Source organism: Manis pentadactyla, chromosome 6 (assembly GCF_030020395.1).
Source record: "Manis pentadactyla isolate mManPen7 chromosome 6, mManPen7.hap1, whole genome shotgun sequence".
Taxonomy (NCBI): domain Eukaryota; kingdom Metazoa; phylum Chordata; class Mammalia; order Pholidota; family Manidae; genus Manis; species Manis pentadactyla.
In genome coordinates, this window is record NC_080024.1 from 42,076,257 (window position 1) to 42,096,882 (window position 20,626).

Genomic DNA, 20,626 nt, shown 5'->3' on the forward strand with positions numbered 1-20,626 from the left:
GGAAACTTTTTTCCACTTTCAGACTGGTTTTTGAGACTCAAAATGGAATATCTAAAGAAAGCAGAACATTGAATTTCCACCATGACAATACAATTAAGAATACACAGGGAGGAGATGACCTCATCCTTTCTCTTCATCAAGGGGATGAGCAAGGATGGGGTGTGACAATATTTAGGAGATAATTTTCCCGTAGTTTAATCACTTTTCTGCAGAAGTTTGTGACAGCTTTCATTCTGGGTTATCTTTTCAAGGAGGTCTGTAGAAGAGCCTTGAAAAACTAAGATATTATCTCCCTCCGGGGTACAGGACAGATTTGTTTTCTAACCAGTAAAATGTAAATAGTGTTTCCTCTGTTGCAAAGGTTGGGCATGTTTGTTAGTAGTTCCCTTTAACATTGAGAATTTCCTAAGTTTGGGCTCATCAGCTGTGGCACAAGCCTACTTATGCCCAGCATATACTTGGACTCACCTCCACAAGGACCCCACAATACTTGTAGGAGGAGGAGATCCAGTGTGAATGCCAACCTTATGCTGCCTGCCATGCCGTGAAAATAATGTCCATTACCTCAGACCCAGGAGTCTCTTGCCTGTCAGGGTCTATGAAACTGTAGCAGGCTACCATGTCGCCTACAAATAGGGTAGAAGCTCACACCCTTAACAGTTCTTGACCACCCCAGATCTGGGATAGGGGACAATAGGCCATGTCCTGGGGATGAGATACTCATCAATGAGGAGCAGAGTCAATGCTGAGAGGCTGTCAAGGACCCATGGAGAGAATTACTGCAGACCACCCGAGAGCCTAGATCATCTGTAAAACATTTATTTTCAATGGAGGAAACACCACACTTCTGCTGTTTTCCCAGCAACTGTTCTCAGCCAAGAGCAAAATCACGTTCCCAGGGGGCTTTTAGAGTAGGGAGGTTCGGATAATCCGGCAGGGTGTGGAAATGACTAACATATAGTGTCTGGACACCAGATGTGCTAAATGGTCGCATATAATGAAGTCATGTCATTCCCCAACTGCCAATTGCATCACGAGGAATAAACTCTTGTCAGTATGGAGTGTTGTCACTGCAACAGCCACCTGCCAAGTGTGAGGAATTCTCCAGCAGAAGGATGCATGCCTCTGCCCTGAGACCTTGCAATCTCACACCTGAAAGTCCCATTTGGATTTCCATCCTTCTTAAAGGCTCTGAAACTGATAAGTATTCCCTTTGCGGAGGTCTTGACACCCAGAGCAAGGGGGCAAAAAGCAAAGGGAAAAACAGGGACTGGTTAGTACTTGAGTGGAACTGGACAGGTGTAAAATGCTCCCTACCCCTCTACCATTTATCTGAATAGTTTATATTTTTATGAAGAATAGCTCCTCAATGATTACTTTTATCTCTTAAATGGTAGAAAACATAATCTTGACATGAACTAGAAGTAGCTTCCATTTCTGGGTAAACAATAGCAGAATAGCACATGTTTACTTTCAATTCAATAAGTATTTGTTGAACACATGCTACATGCTAGACATTATGCTGGGTGCTGAAGAAATATAAATGGGTTAGGTATGATCTCTGCTCATAAATGCCTCACACATCCCTCCAGGAAAAATAGACATATATCGACTAGTTACAATAGAACATATTAAACCAGACACAGAAATCTGTTTTAGCATAAATATTTTATTCTTTATATTCAGTATCAATCATCCACAAAAAAGCCACAGAAGACTATTTCGGAATGTAAAGGTTAGTGTGATTAGGACACCAATGTTTGCATTCAGGAACGACGCTTGTTTTGCAGGAATCACAGAGGAAATGATGCAGCTCTCCATAAAGATACAGGAAAAGTTGCTATTCCAAGTGAGGATATGAGAATCAGAATAATTCAGCCCCAGCTGGTTGGGAAGAGGACAGGGTTGGCTGTAAAAGAAGGGAAACCCACCCATTTCTACTCTCCCTTCTTAAGGAGGTTGTGTGCAAGAGAGAACCAGAGCTGGGGTGGGGCTAGGATATTTGGTGTAGCGCAATCTCCACCTGTAAACATAGTGGCAGAGAACATCTCATAGAGACCCTAGCAATTCCTAGAATCCCAAATTTCTTTGTTTTCCATTTCGACTTATTTGTGGATATTTATCACTTACTCTCCCTTGGTATGAAACTTAGTTTGTGAGATCTTTCAATAACATATTGCTGAAAGTGGGAATGCATCTCCCCTTTAGGAAGAAGACAAATTTTAAGCCTAAACCCCTATTACATATGATGAACTGTAGTAAAAATTTGCAAAGTCCCTTTGAAATAAAAACAATGATTGATAACAGGTAATAAGCATACAAGACAAGCTTTAAAGGCAAGCTTCAAGTAAACATGTAATTTAGAAGATCATCATCTCTTTTGATTCGTTATGTTTTGTACCTCATACAAAATATCCGCAGTGTTCTTCATCAATGTTCATGGTTATAGAGTGGGAAAAAAAACTCCAGAAATAGACCCCTGAGTCAGATTATGTCCCAAGGGCCAATCTATTTATATGTAAATCTGGAAATGTAGAATAAAATCATTACACATTGACAAATAAAAGTAGAGGGAAAAAATGTTTAGCCATGAACATGATTAACATTTTTTAATGAGAAGCTTCACCTGTAGTTCTAAAACAGCCAGAACCTGGAAGAACAAGAAGATATTATGAAATAGTAAATAAAAACTATACAAACACCACAAAGACACAAAGATCAACATAGTTCAGTGAAAACTCTTTGTTTTTTCATTTTCTAATGAGAGATGTTAGGAAAGGAGAGTTTGTAATTATGAAATATTCTCCAAACATTTGCTTAGCTTCTTACACAAAGCCAATTAATTTCCGTTATATTACAACACTACCAACTGGGTGCTTGCTCTGTTTCCTGCCTTAAATATTACTTCATTTCATGCTCACATGGAAGTATTCATTTGATATTTTCTCTGATACCTCTGTGAGTTAGAGATTAGCACCTGCAATTTATACATGAAGAAATGAAGGCTTACAACCAACGTGTATGCACCACTCTATCACATTGAAGTAGCCCTGGTGGTACTAATAAATACTTCTCTGTATTAGTGTCTGATAGCCTAGGGCCCACATGCAAGAAAAGTCAAGGTAAACCTTCATTAACATCTTTCTGCTTATTCTATTTTCTCAGGGTATAAGTTTTCAAGTGCATATGCCACATGGTAAATTACGTCTTCTTTTTAGAATGACAATCATTATTTTTAAAAAATCACACTCAAAAGAACTAATAATCAACATATTTTATTATGCACAATGCAGTGTAACAATGGTGCTTACTCACAACTTCATCCCTACACCCACACCATGGAAGAATGGGGAGCAGATTTCAATTATAATTCAGTTTCATTTATTATTCTGCCAAACAAACGCTAATAAACTAGAGTCATAGTGTATTTTCTTGTAATGTGCCATGCCTGTTTCTTTATAAATAGTAAGCATTTATTTCACAAGAATGCAAAAAGAATAAGATTAACAAAATTCAGATCTGATATTTTTCTAATTTTTTTCCTATGAGAAAAATAACATCTTTACTAATATTCCTTTTTTTTCCTTCAGGTGAGGAAGTTGAAGCTCAAATATATGTTTATTATTTCTCCTCCAGAGACCCTTTCTTTTAACTTTCTCTTTCTATTTTATCCAACTGTACAATTCACATATTTCTTTATATATGATTTTCTACCTAACTTTAGCTATATGACCTGAGTCTGAAAAAAAGATATAGGTAAAAGTGTGTGGTATTCCATTATATTTAATAGTCCTGTTAAAGGTGATAATTCTACTATTTTAATATACCTCTTCCCAAGAAAACTATGCTTAAAAAATCATAACTATCATTTCCTTTTAAAACCCAATCATAGACATCTGAACCAAATCCAAATATTAACAGCAATGAGTATCATCAGAATTGAGCACTAATTTCTCTGAGGAAAAAAAATCATTTTCAAATAAATACTTTCAAAATCTCTTTATGACTAAGTTGAATGTTTGGACAAATCCTGGGAATAAAGGGATCATTTTTACCTGTGCTCAGAAGAAACAGTCAGCATTTGAGGAAATTGGGAAAGGAGTTTTTCTGCTCCTCATAATCTGCAAACGCAGAAGCAATAAATTCTGATTCAAAAGACACAGGTCTGGGATTCTCATTCATGATGAAAGTACTTAGGAACCTCCCAACACCAAGACCTCTTCCCTTAAAATATGCACGAAGGGTTCTGAAAAACTGAAGAAAGAAAATGTTCAGTGCCATATAAAAATTAAACATCCAAAAAGCTCAGAGATGAATATTTTCCCCATCTCTGTTTTCCCCCTGAGTTGACATTAGTCCTAATCAAAATGGAAGGAAGTGGGAAACCTTGAAATAGAAGTATAAACTTTGGTTACTTCTATTCCACCTTCCTCTCCACTGTCACTTATCATGCCTTCTTTCTGACATTTCATCCCTAAGCTAGGTAATTCACCATTCTTGTGGAAATCAAGGGGGAATATCAACTACTTAGTAGCACCATGGTCAAAGGGTTGTTTGCTAGCACCTCTAAGTACTGAAGCCAGAGATTAAATCAAATACCGCAGTGATCAGACCTCGGCGCACCCTCTCTGAAGGATGGGGACATCACAGTCTGTCTTCGGCTACAGTTTCTTTTCAGACCTGGGTTTTCCTGCTTTCCTTTAGGAAAAGGTTTTATAAAAAACACATAAAATGTTCTGTGGTTGGAGGAGAATATGATTCCATTTTCATCCATGGCACAAAGACCCTTGAGAATGACGTCTCCATGCTTCTTCAGGGGTAACAGTGAATCTGTTTGTCTAACGGTTTGCACAGAAGCTGTGCAAAGGGCTATTTGATTGTTTTAATCCTATGTTCTTATAGTTCACATAATTTTCTTTGAGAAACGATGTTTTGAAATAGTAATGTTAGTATGTTTATTGAACTTAACATTTTCTTTGAGAAAACTATGTTTTGAAATAGTAATGTTAGTATGTTTATTGAACTTAGCATATTTTTAAAAGAGAATTTTTACTGATATCTTTGTGGTTTTCTTCCTAGACAGCCTTATGTTGAAAATAATGCCTACCAAAGACTACAGGTCAACTTTCAGTTTTTGCAATTGAGCTTTGCATGCGTTGGTTATAAGAGAATCTGCTTTATTATCAATTCAATCTAAGCTATGCAAAAAGCAATTTCCTCTTGATTTTGTATATGTATCAGAAACTAAGGCTATAAAGTCAGTGTGTTCTGTAAGATCATTTACAAATGTAATGAGCTGTGTGTGTGTAAGATCCTTTGTAAATATACATTTGTTTCTCCTTACAGAAACAAATGTAAATTGGCCAGAGGAACAATAGCACACCGGCCTCTAGGCTAGCAAGACCCTCGCAGGGTCTTCCCAGAGCTTGGCAGCCTCCTCTCCACTGTGGTCTAGCAGAGTGCAGTGTGCATAAACCCAGAGAGGGGCCTGTTCCACCCTGCTTCTCAGCTGTCCCTGAGCATGTTCTCACCAGATCTCGGTTTCTGGGGTTGTTGAAGGGCTTCCATTTCTCTTCGTTTCTCAGCATGGCTCCGTGAGCAAGACCGAATAGTGCCAGGCCAACACACAGCAGCAGGAATGCTTTGGGAATGGTGGAATGAAGCTGAGCAAGAGCAACGAACGAGGGAAATATCGGCAGTCAAGGAAGAGAAGAGAGAGGAGAGGAGAGAAAAGCGAGAGAGGAGAAGAGGGGAGCAAAAACAGAAAAGAGAAAGAAGAAACATTTTTAAAAGATAGACAATGAAGAAGTAGTGTATCAGTTCACCCGAATTTTACGGACTTGTTTTTCTCCAGATTCATCTGCATATGAAGCCCCCCAGATACAGCTGATTAGCTTAAAAGAGTCCATGAGGAAGAAAATGTTACATAGTGATACACAAAGCAATTATGAATACAACCTACAAAGTCTAAGTACGGCTTTTCATCTTTGAAAAAATGCACTTTGTCCTCTTCAAAGAAAATGCATTTCATAAAAAAGAACAAGCAAACAAATCTTAAGTTACTCATAAGTGTTAAGACAGTAGTCTCCAAAGAGAAAGGAAAAATATACCCCAAACCAAGAAATGCACTGTACACACACATCTGAGACAGACACAGACCACACTGGCCTAAGTAGACATTGTCTCCCACCCCAAGGCATGAAATGGAAATGAAATACACAGAAGAGCTAATCAAACTTACCAGGTTTGGGCTTTAGCTGGCCCTGGTTGGTACCCCACCTACATACAATCAGCAAGGCGATCACGGCTACTTATAACCAGTGGACCGGTTGCAGGTAGGTGTCTCTGACGTGAGCAGGCGGTGTTCAAAAATAATTATTCCATTTTCATCCATGCACAAAGACCCTTGAGAATCACAACTTTATGCTTCTTCAGGGGTAACAGTGAACCTGTTTGTCTTATAAATACAGCAGCCTCTCCTCCAACCATGGAACATTTTATGTGTTTTTTATAAAATACACAGGCACTTCCATGCAGCCAAGTGGCTTTCTACTTTTTCACTTTTAAAAGATGGTGTATACACAGCAGCTAGGAATATGATGAAGATTATCCCACCTAATAGAATGTTCTTTTGCAAATATCAGCTTTTCAAATTAACAGCATTTTTTGAATAGGAAATTTTACTCCAAGAGACAAAATTGCTTTTTGTGACCTATACTTTACATTTCTTCTGAGAATCTCAGGAAGCTTTGCAAGTTTTCAGTAGTGGCATGGTTTATCATAACACCACTACAAAATAGGGAAAAAAGATAGCATGTGTTTCATGGAAAAAAGAAACATTACAATACCTACAGCATCCTCTTGCTGAATAAATGCTACCTGTAGAAAATGGTAGGGTTGAGAAATCGAACTTGATGAGTTACAAAGTTGCTTTGGTTCCAGTAATTCAGAACAATCCAGGAAAAGCTCTTTGTGAGAAGGCTAGTAATCTAGACTGGAGATTGTCTGGCTATTAACTGTCTAGAAAATGTCTAGTCTCAGTCTTTCTATCTTGACTTTGAGCAAGCACTATGACCTTCATTTGTTCATTTCTTTGTTCATTTTACAAATTTTTACTGACTTCCTACTATGTGCCAGGCACTGCACTAGGCTTTGAGGATAACATGGTAAGAATAATAAATATAGGCCCTACCTTCATTGAACTAACAGATTAGTGGCAATATAGACAATCAAAACACATAAACAATTTATAAAACAAATATAAGTGATATAAATATTATAAATCCAAATGATAATTTCTATGAAGAGAAAGTAGGGGCTATGAGAGTGTAGGAAGGGGGATTTGATTTGGTCTCAGGGGTCAGGAGAGCTTCTATGAAGAAGTAACCTTACATCTGGTAGATGAGTGGGAGTTACCAAGGGAGTACAGAGGGGGAAGAACTTCAAGCAAGGTGAACTGTGCTAGGCCCTGTGGCTGAAAGGAACACGGCACATTAAAGCAACTGAAAGTAAATTAGCACGCCAGGAATAGAGGGAGCAGGGGGAAGCCTGCTGCAAAATGGGACTGGTCAGGGAGTCAGATTATGATCTTTCTGCTGCAAGCAATGCTCACTGATTGAAAGGTTTTAAGCGTTGCAGTGGGGAGGACAGACTAAGCGAGAAAAGAGGGATGTGGGAGACCAGTTAGGTGGCTACTGCAGTAGTCTAAGGCAGGACGAGACGTTAAGCTAGATTTGGGTAGTAGCACAGATGCGGAGATGTGGGTGGATCCGGGAGGTATCTTGAAAGGATGGGTAGTATACTAGATCCTATGGGAGGCAGGGGTAAGGGGAAGAGAATTTCCAGACCAGTTCCCAGGGTTCAGGATTATGCAGTTGAGTGGAGTACATGCCTTTAGCTGAGAAATCAAACACTGGTGTGGAGCAAGGATCAGGAGTTCCAGTTGGAGCACTGAGTTTGAGGAGCTGCTGAGATCTCCAGGTGGGGATGGAGAGTGTATAACAGGATACCCAGGTCTGGGTTCAGAGGGGAGGGGTGGGAAGGAAATGTAAATATGGGATTGTTAGCATATAAATGGGTGAGAGTACCTAAGTACAAATTAGCAGATGAGAAGAAAAGGTGGCCTAGGAGTTGGTCTTTGAGAAATTTTAACGAGTAACAGCCATATACAAGCATCTATACAAAAAAGACACTGGAGGTATGGGGGAAACCAGGAAAGTAAGGAAGCAAAAGAAAGAAGTGTTTCAAGAAGGGACAAATTGGGTAAAATGAGACTGAAAAGGGCCCATGGAGCCTTAGAGTTGTTTTGGTAGATGGAGGTGAAAGACTGGAAGTGAGGGATGGAGGGGAAAGAAAGAGAGTGGGGACACCAAGCTCTTGAGAAGTTTAGCTGTGAAGAGGGAGAGAGAAGGAAGCAGCTGGAGAGGTCAGTGGAATCCGGAGAAGGTGGTGGTGTCATTGTTTTTAATGTGAGAGACTTGAGTTTGTTTAAATATCAGTAGTTAATTGAGTAAATGAATACCCTGGAATATCATTACTTCAACTCTCCTTAAACTCCAGAGTTTGAAGTTAAAGGATCTAATAATATGTATTAAATTGTTAAGTGAGATTATAGCCAAGTCACTACACTGCAAACTCCTTAGACAAGGCTCATCTCTGCATTCCCAGTGCCGAGCACTGAACCCGAGAAATAGACAAGGCACTTTTTAAACGGGAAAGACTGAATAAATTGGAATAAGACTTGCAAAGCCATTTATCTATAAATACGTCATAGCTTTAGCTATGGTTGTATAACAACACAGCACATTTGTTTGACCTTTTAAGAGCTCCCCATTTTAAGAAATATTTAAAGTTTTTCAAGGGCTCAGTGGACCAACACACATATTATAACCTTGTTACTAAAAATTGTTTCCCTGATTGTTAAAATAAATTACATATTTCTAAACATTTGGTTTTAAAACCTTTGTGTCTTAATATATATCTCTTTTGAAGAGCAGAATGTGTTATTGAGAGAGCTGTTGATATTTTCTTCAGAATGTATCAACACAGCATTCAGTAGATGTGTTGCAATTTATTGTTCAGTGATTTCAATCAACAGAGAAGAAAATAAAATAAGGATAGTTCAGGTTCCCAAGCCGTCAGTTTCTGCTCCAAATTATTCCATTTGGTCTCTTCATTAAATAGAACATTTGTAAAAGTAGCAGTTGGGATAGTCTGAGCAAAAAGACTCTTCCACTCCCAGAGGCATCAGAATGAAGGGTTTTGCTGACATTTCTCAATTAGAATTTGACAGGACAATAGAGTTCTCGGGACAGGGCTACAAACAGAAGAAAGTCAATAAATATGTGCTCACTGAATTATAAACTTAAATTAGAAATTCAAACATAATGGTAAAGGTGAGGAAAGGGCACGCAGTGAAGAGGCTATTCTGGGAGGCAGAGAGAAACATTAAAACTGTCTCTGTTGGACTATATAATATTTTCAAACCCTTCCTGTCTCTGTTAGGAAAAAAAAAAGAAGAGCCGATAGAGCTAGTTAGGTATATCACGAACAGCGATGAGAATTTGACGTCCTTTTCTTTCCCCAGGTTTGAGTAACAGAAAGGGAAACTTATTATTTTAGATTGCCTCCTCAGTGATGACGAGAACTGCAGAAAAGTTGATAAGATGATTAATAGAGTGAGCCAGGCAGCATTCCGCTCATAGCAATCACATCTGCTTTTTGTGGCAGTGGGATGAATTCAGCTCGAGGGTAGGCTAAAGAGAAGGGGGGAGAAAAGACATAGGTCTCTGCCAAGCACAGAGCAGAGGCAAAGAGCCCTGGCTCAGCGGACCCTCAGTGACCACGATAGATGGGAGAGGAGAGGATGACCCCTCACATCGTGAGGCCACACAAAGCTTCCAGATCCCATGAGCCACTGAAAACACTGGAATTGTTCCCAGGGGTGACAAAGCTGTTTTTTAAAAAAATTCCCATGACATTCTCAAACATCTCTATAATATGGTCAACCATTTGTCCCTTTCGGCAGTGACAATGCAGTGTGAGTACCTCCAATTACAGAGCTGACCCTCAGAATTCTCTAGTTATTGATCATGTAGAAATTTCTTTTATTCTTAGCTGTCTTCTCTTTAAAAAATATTATCCTCTTGTTTAAATACAATCCTTTTGTTTAAAAATGCTGTTCTCTTGCTTTAAAATGTTTTAAAACTGCTGAGGGGGCATATTAAAGAAGAAAAAAGACCTCCCTCTGTTTAAAACATGTTACACATGTTTTTACTTCTCAGGGCTAGAGTGTGAGCCAATTCTAGAAGCCTAGATGTGTAAAGGAAGAAAGACAAGGTCTAGGTGGGGCGGCTATCCTTCCCTGAGAGAGTTTGGCCTCACAGGCTGGCCTCAGCCTCAGTTTTCATCAGGCCTTCGCTGTCATCAGCTGGGACCTGGGAGTGGCCTTTCCTTCTCCCGTGGTCCCTCCTCTGGCCTGCTTCTTCCCTGCCACCAGCCTTCCTGAGAAACACGCGCTAGTCAGAGAGGGGCAGCCAGCACACGTACTGTTCAGTCCTGACCTAAATTTAAGCTATTTCTCCTACAAGTACGATGGGGATGCAGAGGCAACAAAAAGCATGATAATCATACTTGATCTGAAGTCAGCTCAGAAAAAACAAAGCAAGAAAATGGACATCCAGATTGACACACTGACTGAGGTATAAACCAAACTCTCTCGACGTGGATTTGAGCAACAGTTTCCCAATTCCCCGTCATGTCAGGCCATTTTGGTATCTCCAATAGTCATAATAAAGGAGTGAAGGATTACTCCTAAAATATAGACTACTACATCACTTCCTTTGGCTTTGCAAACAGCTTTTCAGCAGGCAGTCTGCTTTTATAGCAGAGCGCCTGAGGTGGTCGACAACATCTTTGGCTTTGCAACTGACTCTGGAGCAGAGACAACAGGAAGACAAGGTTGCACTGATAAGGCAAAGCTTACTGGCATCCCTCCCACCTCTAGGGGATTCTTGATGCCAGGATGATAAAGTCTAAGCTCTTGCTGATGATAAAAACACCAGTCGTACCCTCCCAGCCATTTGACCTCGTCAGTGAACACCACCCACACTTCTACCTTCGTGCCTTTGACCATGCGGTTGCTTCTGCCTGGAATGCCTTCTCTGAATCCTGTGTGCCTTCGGAACACCCTGTCCTTCAAGGATCACCTCAAATATCACTTCTGAGGAAAAAGAAGCCACTTAGTCACTTCAATGGCTCTTACCTTGCTGAATTAGGATTTGCTTCCACGTGTCTCTTCCACGTCCCCCACATGGACTTCCTGAAGTAGGCACCAGGTCTTTTTTCATCATCAGTTCTTCAGAACTTGGCATATAATGCCTGGCATAGAATTTATATGGCATAATATATATACATAGAGAGGCATATCACAAATGTTCATGGAATTAATAATTCTTCAGGTAAAATCTGAGCTTAGATTCTTAAAATGCTCTTTAGAGAAAACTGCAGGTGGACAATAAATATTTTATTTGACTTGAATATTCAAATGAACCAGTCAAATGTAAGTTAATGTGCAATCTAGGTGCCATACACAAAGCAATGGAGATTGCAGGGAATGTGGCAATTTTATGACCACACACCCCTTTCTATTTAAATTGTTTTGCAGGGGAGGCTGCAAGCCAAGGAATCTGGGCAGTCACCAGAAGCTGGAAGAGGAAAGGAACAGATTCTTCCTTAGAGTCTCCAGAGCGAGTGAATCCTGCACCCACCTTGATCTTGGCTCAGTGATGCTAATTTCAGATGCCCGGCTTCCAGAACTGTGAAAGAATAAATTTTTGTGTTAGCCACCCGCTTCTTGGTAACTAACATACAGGAAACTGAGACAAGGGATAGCAAGATGTCAGGTCAATCATGCAGGAAAAAGACCCATAACTCTCTACAATTTCTTTAGCTTCTACTGAAAGCATTGCACCATGGCTAGACTTAGAAGCTGGATCTGAATTCTTTATTCCCTTTTGAGAAAGGTGGAGCTTCTTTGGTCATCCAATTCGTAACACAAAATGGATTTGGGCTGAAATGTCTATTACGAACCTGAGGTTTTATGTGAGTAAAATTATATTAATTTTTTTTAATATAAAAGGGATGAGAAAAGGTTCTATTTTGAACTATTAAATTAGATAAGACCCTATCGATGAGTCACATAATTTTGTAATGGACCACATTTTTTAACCCATTAATAAAATTATTTAAGTATCTGGAAGAAACACCATTCTTAAAATGTTACGTAAAGTTTCAGGCACAAATTTGTATGATATAAGGAGTAGTTTCAGAGAAGAAAAAAATTGAGGACAATTCAGATGGGTGTTTCTTTGGATATTTTGGGGCATAGTGAGGAAATTATTTTCTTTCTTAGTACTATTCATCAATTGTGAACTCTGAAATAGAGCTAGTGAGCTTTTACCCTTAAAAAAAAATCAACAGAATCCCCTCAAAAAACAAAACCAACATCAGCTCCCTAACAACAACAACAAAAAAAAGCAATGGTGAATTCCCAGTATTCTGGGACCTGTTTCATACTTCAGGTGCATAAAATGTTATTCCATTAAATAAAACAGAAGAGCAGACTTTTACCCTTACCCTTCAAAAGTACATTCTGTGAGTCTGGCTCAGGAAAAACCCACGAGAAATTTCAGAGCAGAGATGATGCCATCTTCATGCTCCAACAGTAATGTGCTCCCAGGTGGCAGCGGGGGGACCTTCTAGGCTTCTGCAAAGAACATTACCTGCTGACTTCTGTTTTTAAAATTGGCTTTTTGAGGTTTTATGACTGAGTTGTAGAAGTGTTGTATGTATTCTGAAAACAAATCCATCATCAGGAATATGGTTCTGTGATTTGCCTGTAAATTTTCTTAACAGTGTCTTTTGATAAGCAGAAGTCTTTAATTGCAATGAAGTATGACTTAACAATTTTTTAAATCATTGCTTTTTTTAATTCTGCCTAATCACCTTAAACTGCCATCATGTCACAATATATTCTCCTATATTTTCTTCTAGAGGCTTTAGAGTTCAGTTTTTACATTTAGATTTATGAGTCATCTCAAATTAGTCTTTGTGCATGATGTGAGGAAGGGTCCAGGTTTATGTTTTTCCATATGAGTATTTAGTCATTCCAGCACTATATGTTGAAAAGACCTTTCTTTCCCCATTGGAGTGTTTTGGAACCATTCTTGAAAATCAGATGACTATAAAACTTTGGATCTATTTTTGAACACTCTGTTCTGTTACACTCATGTACATATGTATCTGTCCTTCTGCCTTTTCCACACTGCCTTTGATTACAATAGCTTTAGAGTAGGCTTGAAATCAAGTAGTGTGAGTCTTTTTCAAAGTTGTGACTATTCAAAATTGTTCACTTCTCCATATAAATTATAGAATCAGCATGTAGATTTTTAGAAAAATAGCATGCTGGGATTTTGACTGAGATTGCATTTAGTCTACATATCATATTGGAGAAAAATGGCATCCGGAAAATAGTGAGCCTTCCAACCAATGAATATTATATCTCACTTTAAGGCTTTAATGGAATTTATATAAAATTGGAATTTATATAAAAACAGAATTTTTATAAATTCTAACACATAAAAATTAAAGAGAACAGAATAATGCAAGTCCATGTACTTATTGCTCAGCTTCAACAATTAACAGCACATAGGCAATTTTGTTATGGACATAATTGTTTTTGTTAAATCAGGATTTTGGACTACCTTGGGTCATTGTTACTATCGTTCATTCAGAAAAATATTTAACACATTTCTACAATGTAAAACACACATTGCTAAGTGTGGGAATGCAAAGAGGTATATCGAAAGGGATGTGATCACTGCCTGGGAGGCACAGACAATCTATTTGGAGAAGCAGCATGGTGTGGTGGAAAGAACTGCAGGACCAAACTTAACCATGTTCAAAACTTGTCTCCGCCATTCTCTTGGGCAATTATTTAATCTCTCTGCACCTCAATTTCCTCATATGTGAAGTAATCCAACTTTGCAGTGTTGTTGAAAGAATTAGAAATGATATATATAAAGGGGCTACACAGTACCTGACAAATAGACATTAAATAAATGTCACTATCATTAAGAACTGCACATAAAGAGTCTACAAGATCTAACTTGATGACTCCTATATGGAACTATGGCAGCTAGAAGTAGGAACAAGATCAGTCCTGACTGTGGCAACTGGTGTCTTTTTATGGAGAAAAATTTGATAACAGAGATATGGCCATAAGAAGTGACTGAACAAGGATAAAGAAGTAGCAAAAGGGAGGATATACTCAAAATAAATGTAGTAGCTCAATAGGCTTGTGTGGCAGACTCTGCTTGTTGCTTCTTTTTATCACTTTTGCTATGGACTGAATTGTGTCCCCTCAAAATTCATGTGTTGAAGTGCTAGCCTCCAATCTTTGGCACATTGATTTTGGACTTTCAAGCCTCCATAACTTTGAGAAATAAATTTCTGTTGTGTAAGCCATCCAGTCCATAGTAGTCTGTTATAGCAGCCCAAGCAGACTAACGTACATTTGTTTCTTAGACATTGTTTAGTGTATCAACATATCCAACTTAAAAACTTGTTTCCACAGCTTCCGTTGCATTTCTTCGTGACCATGTGATATCATTCTGGCCAATGAGCCACCGATGGAAGTCCCTGAGGGTCGGAAAGGGGCAAGAGAGAATCCTTCCCAAATAAAAGGCAGAGCTCCTTTTGTGCCTTCCCTCTTCTTCCTCCTGGAATGGAAATATATTAGCCACCATTTTATTTTGAAAGCCACACATTAAGGATGGAAAATTAATTGGATAGGAGCTTTGGTTCTTGATGATTTCTTGGAGACTTACCCTGGACCTTCTGCTTCGAGATTTGACTGAGCAATTGTTTGTCAGGTTTTCTGTTCCTTGCAATCTAGTCCTAACTGTGTGGGGAGGAGATATCTTTGGAAATGGTAGGGAAGAAGACTGGAAATGTAGATTGGTCAAAATGTCAAAGAGTTTGGACTGTAGCTTACAGAACATGCACGTAGATTAAAGTTTTCGAAAAGAGTGATAATGCTAAATTGCTATGTAAAAAATGATTATGGGAATATGTAATATGCATGATAGAAGGGAAGTGGGTGAGTTAGGAAAGGGGAATCATTCATGAAACTGCTATAAAATTTGAAATACTAGTAATGACGGTCTAAATTAGGGCAGGAGCCAGAAAGGAGTGAACCAATGCAAGGGCGACCCTGAAGTGCTGGGCTCCCTAGGCTTAGCAACTAATTGGATATGACAGGCAAAGGGAGATTATTAAAATGAATGGATTTTCAACCTGTGTAATTGGGAGGATTTAATAGCAATTTGAAAACTAAAAGGAATTGCTAATTAGGGATCAAGAGAAATTATGTTAAATTTCAACAGTGAATTGAAACTGAGTTTGTCCAGTTTGGAGAAAACTAGAGACTGGAGAGCTAGGAAAGCACCTATCATTTTTGAGCACTTTTTATGTCAGGTGCATTTGTTCTATTACTCCACTTAATCCACCTGCTAGGTTTGTAAGGTAATATCACTAGCCATAACTTATGGATAAGGAGTCCTAGCGAAGCTAAATATAGTGCCATTGATTCAGACATTAAGACACGGAACTGAGGGAGCAAGGCTGACTGACTTGGTGAGTCATCCACCCAGAATAGATCACTGAAGTCACACAGTTAAGAGAAATCTCTGAGGGAAAGTATAGCAAATGTAAAAGTAAGGCTGGGGAACATCGTTGGAAACAAAATTTTTTTTTCAAAGCAAGAGGAATAACCAGTATGGTCAGAAAAGATTTTGACAGAGTAGCAAGTGGACTAGTATTGATTACTACATATTGCAGATCTTCAGGAAGAACTCTATTTCTGTGCCAATCTGGTTTGAATTCTACTTCAGGGAAATTGTTTCATTTCTTAACACTATTTCCTTTCTTGAAATGTGATGATAATAATCCTCTCTTTAAGGATTTTTATGGAGAATGAAATGAGAAGCTGAATGTGAATGTGTCTGGCCCTGATTCTGGTTCAACAGATACTCAATGAATGTCTGCTAAAAGGATAAAGCACAGGTGACAAGGCAGTCTATACACACCCTGTATGGTCTGCGATGTCTATTAAAAGAAATTACTTACAATTCTTAATTTTCTTACTATTTGTTTCTTTTCCTTCAAAGTTGAAGTACAGCATAAGTCTGACGAAAAGTTCCAGTTTGTTGCACTTTAGCACCTGAAGATCTTACTGCATCACAGTCAGACTAGAACAATTTGAACTTTTAGAAATAATTTAAAACTGCAATGTATTGCATTAAGCTGAAAAAAGAACAAAATGGAGACTCAGAAAAACCATTCTGCACACTCTCCTTTGTAGTTATAGAACCTAAGATCTTGGGGATAGTGAAAATTAAGATAGGCCATTGGCTAGCAGCATCTTAAGACATTTTAATCGTCTTCATATCCTCCACCTCATGAGAGTCAGGTAAGTTGCCAGGTCAAATCTAACTCAGAAGCTTACCTACTAAATCCAATTAGTTGCTAAGCCTAGGGAGCCCAGCACTTTAGGGTCACCCTTGCATTGGTTCACAACTTTCTGGTTCCCACCCGAGTTTAGACATTATTACTAGTATTTCAAATTTTACAGCAGTTTTGTAAATGATCCTCTTCTCCTACCTCACTCACTTCCCTTCTATCCTGCATATTACATTCCCATTAATACTTTTCTAAACACAAAGACCTAACAAACTTCAGTATAAGAACTCCCAAATGATGGCCCTACCAGTTTTTCCTATCCAATCTACCCAAAAATTCACAGCTGAAGGATTATAAGTAATGACATTAAATTGTCCTACTCACTTCATTTGGTCATTAAATGTTTCCAACAGTAATGCCAGGACAATGAGAGGCATTATTTCTGTACCCCATGAAGACTATCAGGGAAACAATGCTTCATGAGTATTTTCATGTTTCTGCATGGTGTGGTTTCCTGAGTAAAGGAAATTGCATGCTGTGAAGATGCCTCCTTTTCACAGAAACACTTACTTTCAGTGCTCTGTTTCCTTTTGCCTCCTGTTTGGTGGAGCCACGTGTTTACATTTTATGGGGAGATGAAACCTGGAGCTATCTGTTTACATTCCAAAGGATTGTAAAACATTTGAGAGCAAAGGCGTCTCTTTCTCTCTCAGGAGGGTAGGAGAGCAGCATGTAGCTTTGTAAAAAATTCCCAGATTCATGATTTTGGGGTTCCTCTCCTGTGGTTCAAAATCAAACCAAAAGCCCCTTTTGCACATGCATGGGTCACCTGGCCCTCCTCACACTGCCCTCAAGGAGGAAGAATGGGGTAAGGGGAACTGATGTGATTACTGTTATAAGAAATAATAGTCTATTCCTCGTCCCCAAACCTCATTTTTGCTTTTGGGTTAATATAAGTAAACATGGATATTAGAAACCTATCAAAGACAGCCTCAAAAGGTTACAAAAATATTAACTAAGTTTGCATTCTAATGATGTGCAAAACAACATTTTGGGATGTGGAAGGAAAACATATTCCTTTTCATGTGTTTAACCTAATATACTAATGTATTAAAATTTTATACATGGATTGATGTATACACTCAGCCTTTATCACAACTGGCCACACATAGTATGTGGAATATAGTCTGAGAAGAGTAGAAATTCGACAGCCTGTAGGAGGCAACAGGGCGCCCCAGTAGTTTATTCACTCACTTTTTCACTTTAAGCATATCATAACATTGCATTGTATGTTAGATGGTTAAAGGACTCATGGATTAAATTATTAAATATATATTATTCATATACTAAAATGTATAATAGTTATATTAACATTTTATGTATATTTACATACAATAATATATATATGTTATTTAGTTGTAACTAACATAACTATTGTAATCTATTAAAATAAGCCGCTTAAAACTACTCCTAAGAAGAAACTTCTCCTTTCAACAGAGTTGAAAATAATGCCAGTAATGCAAGCACAAACCAACAAAAGAAAATACCAGTGCTGACACTTCTACCCTTTTGTCAGGCTCATCAGGAATTAAAAACAGTAATTTAATCAGATCTGACAAGAAGTTACTCCTTTCTACAAAAGCCCTGAATAATTAAGGCAATCTTGAGAAAAAAGAACAAAGCAGGAGCATCATGCTCCTGGACTTGTAACTACGCTACAAAGCTACATTAATCAAAGCAGTATATAATACTAGAACAAAAACAGACTCATAGAGCAATGGAATAGAATACAGAGCTCAGAAATAAAGCCTTCTATGCTTCTATGGTCAACTAATCTATTACAATGGAGGCAAGAAGATACAATGGGGAAAAGACAGTCTCTTCAATAAATGGCATTGGGCAACTGGACAACTACATGCAAAAGAACAAAACTGGACCGCTTTCTTACACCATACACAAAGATGAACTCAAAATGGAATAAAGACTTCATATATGACCTGAAACCATAAAACTCTTAGATGAAACATAGGAAATAAGCTTTTGATATTGATCTTAGTGATAATTCCTTGCATCTGTCTCCTCAGACAAGAACAACAAAAGCAAAAAAGAAAAAAGGAAAAAGCAAGCAAGCAAATGGGACTACATTCAACTAAATAGTTTTTGCACAGAGAAGGAAACCATCAACAAAATGAAAAGGCAACCAACTAAATAGGAGAAGATATTCAGAAATGATGTATCCAATAAGGGGTTAACATCCACAATACATAAAGAACTCATGTAACTCAATATTTTTTTAAAAAAACAATCTGATTAAAGAATGATCAGAGGATGTAAATAGTCAATTATCAAAAGAAGATATTTATATGGCCAACAGATACATGAAAAGATACTCAACTTCACTAAGCACCAGGGCACTGCAAATCAAAACCACAGTGAGATATCACCTCACACCAGCAAGAGTGCCTAATATCAACAAAACAAGAAATAACAAGTTTGGCAAGGATGTGGAAAAAGTGAACCCTTGTATACTGCTGGTGGGATTGTAAATTGGTGCAGCCACTACAGAGAACAGTATGGAAGTTCTTCAAAAAATTAAAAAACAAAACAAACAAACAAAAATTGATCCAGCAATTCTACTTTTGGGTATTTTTCTGAAGAAAATGAAAACACTAACTGGAAAAGACATATGCACCCCTATGTTCATTGCACTATTATTTACAATAGTCAGGATAGAGAAGCAACCTCAAATTCATTGATAGATTAATGGTAAATGGGTTTTTATTGCTCAGCTATAAAAAAGAATGAATTTTGCCATTTGTGACAACATGGATGGTCCTAGAGGGCATTATGCTAAATGAAGTAAGTCAGAAAGACAAATACCCTAGGATTCCATTTATATGTGGAATCTAAAAAACAAAGAAACAAAGAAAATGAAATAGAAATAGACTCACAGACACAAAGAATAAACTGATGGTTGCCAGAGGAGAGTGGGGTAGGAGGATGGATGAAATAGGTGAAGGGAATTTAGAAGTACAATCTTTCAGTTATAAAATAAATAAGACACTGGGATATAATGTACAGCATAGGGAATATAGTCAATAATATTGTGACAACTTTGCATGACAGATGGTAACTAGATTGTGGTGACCATTTCATAATGTACATAGAATCACTATGCTGTACACCTGAGCCAATACAATATTGTATGTCAATTATTCAATAATAAGTTATTTTTCTTCATTAAAAATTAAGATTATTTTAAAACTGAATTTAAATTCACTATTGCTCTAAATATATTTTCTGCCTTGAGTTATTAGCTATTGATATTATGAAGCTTTTATAATTAGGAAGGCATTAAAATATATCATGTCTAAATTTTCTATTTACATATTAGTATAGTAGTGGTATGTTTATTGGGGGGAAGTTTAAGCATTTTCTTAATGATAGGGTGTGCCATCAAAAAAGTTTGGGGATCATTGTCCAAAACAGGCACATTTCCTATTTCAGTAATCTGTGGATCTGTAATTTATAAATGTAACTGAATTTTTTTTTAATTCTATTAAAAAATTAGAAGACTTTTAAATGCAGTGAATGTTACACATTCCTAATTTAAAATGCAACCATATTACAAACTATTTTTCTAAAACGTTTAAACCAAATTCCCTTCATATTTTTTTTCTCCAGCACATCAAACCTCTTATAGACTCCCTCCTCTCCCTTCCACCCCAATCTTATATCATCTTTTTAATGTCAACAATCTCTGTAATGCCACCATACGAAATGCTGTTATTTACTGCAAGGCAGGAAATGAGGAGAATAAATCAGGTTTTCTCTTCAAGCATCTTTTAATTCAATCTTTGCAGTTCCAGAGTGGAGAGGCCTTTGTTGTCAGTTGAATCCTTATATTCCAACTCTTATATCATTCCAGCTTTATTTCTCATAATCTTCTATAGTCCTTTCTTGATCAGAATTGCACCATTATTAAAGGTAAATGGCTTGATTCTTTTTTGTTGAGCATGTGTTAATATGAACATACCTTACAGAAATATTTGATACTTAAGGATACACTAATTTACATACACAAATACTCAAAATGAGCACATAC

The 20,626-nt window shown here is 37.8% G+C and overlaps 1 protein-coding gene across 1 annotated transcript; it reads right to left on the reverse strand.

The window, feature by feature from the left end:
- Positions 1–1,653: 1,653 nt before the first annotated feature.
- Positions 1,654–5,699, reverse strand: LOC130684168 (uncharacterized protein C2orf66-like; the record flags this gene model as incomplete). The annotated part of the gene is made up of 3 exons (XM_057504320.1): positions 1,654–2,650; positions 4,056–4,254; positions 5,532–5,699. Coding segments are annotated over 2 exons (348 nt in total), but the record flags the coding sequence as incomplete, so codon positions are not given.
- Between the last annotated feature and the right edge of the window lie 14,927 nt (positions 5,700–20,626).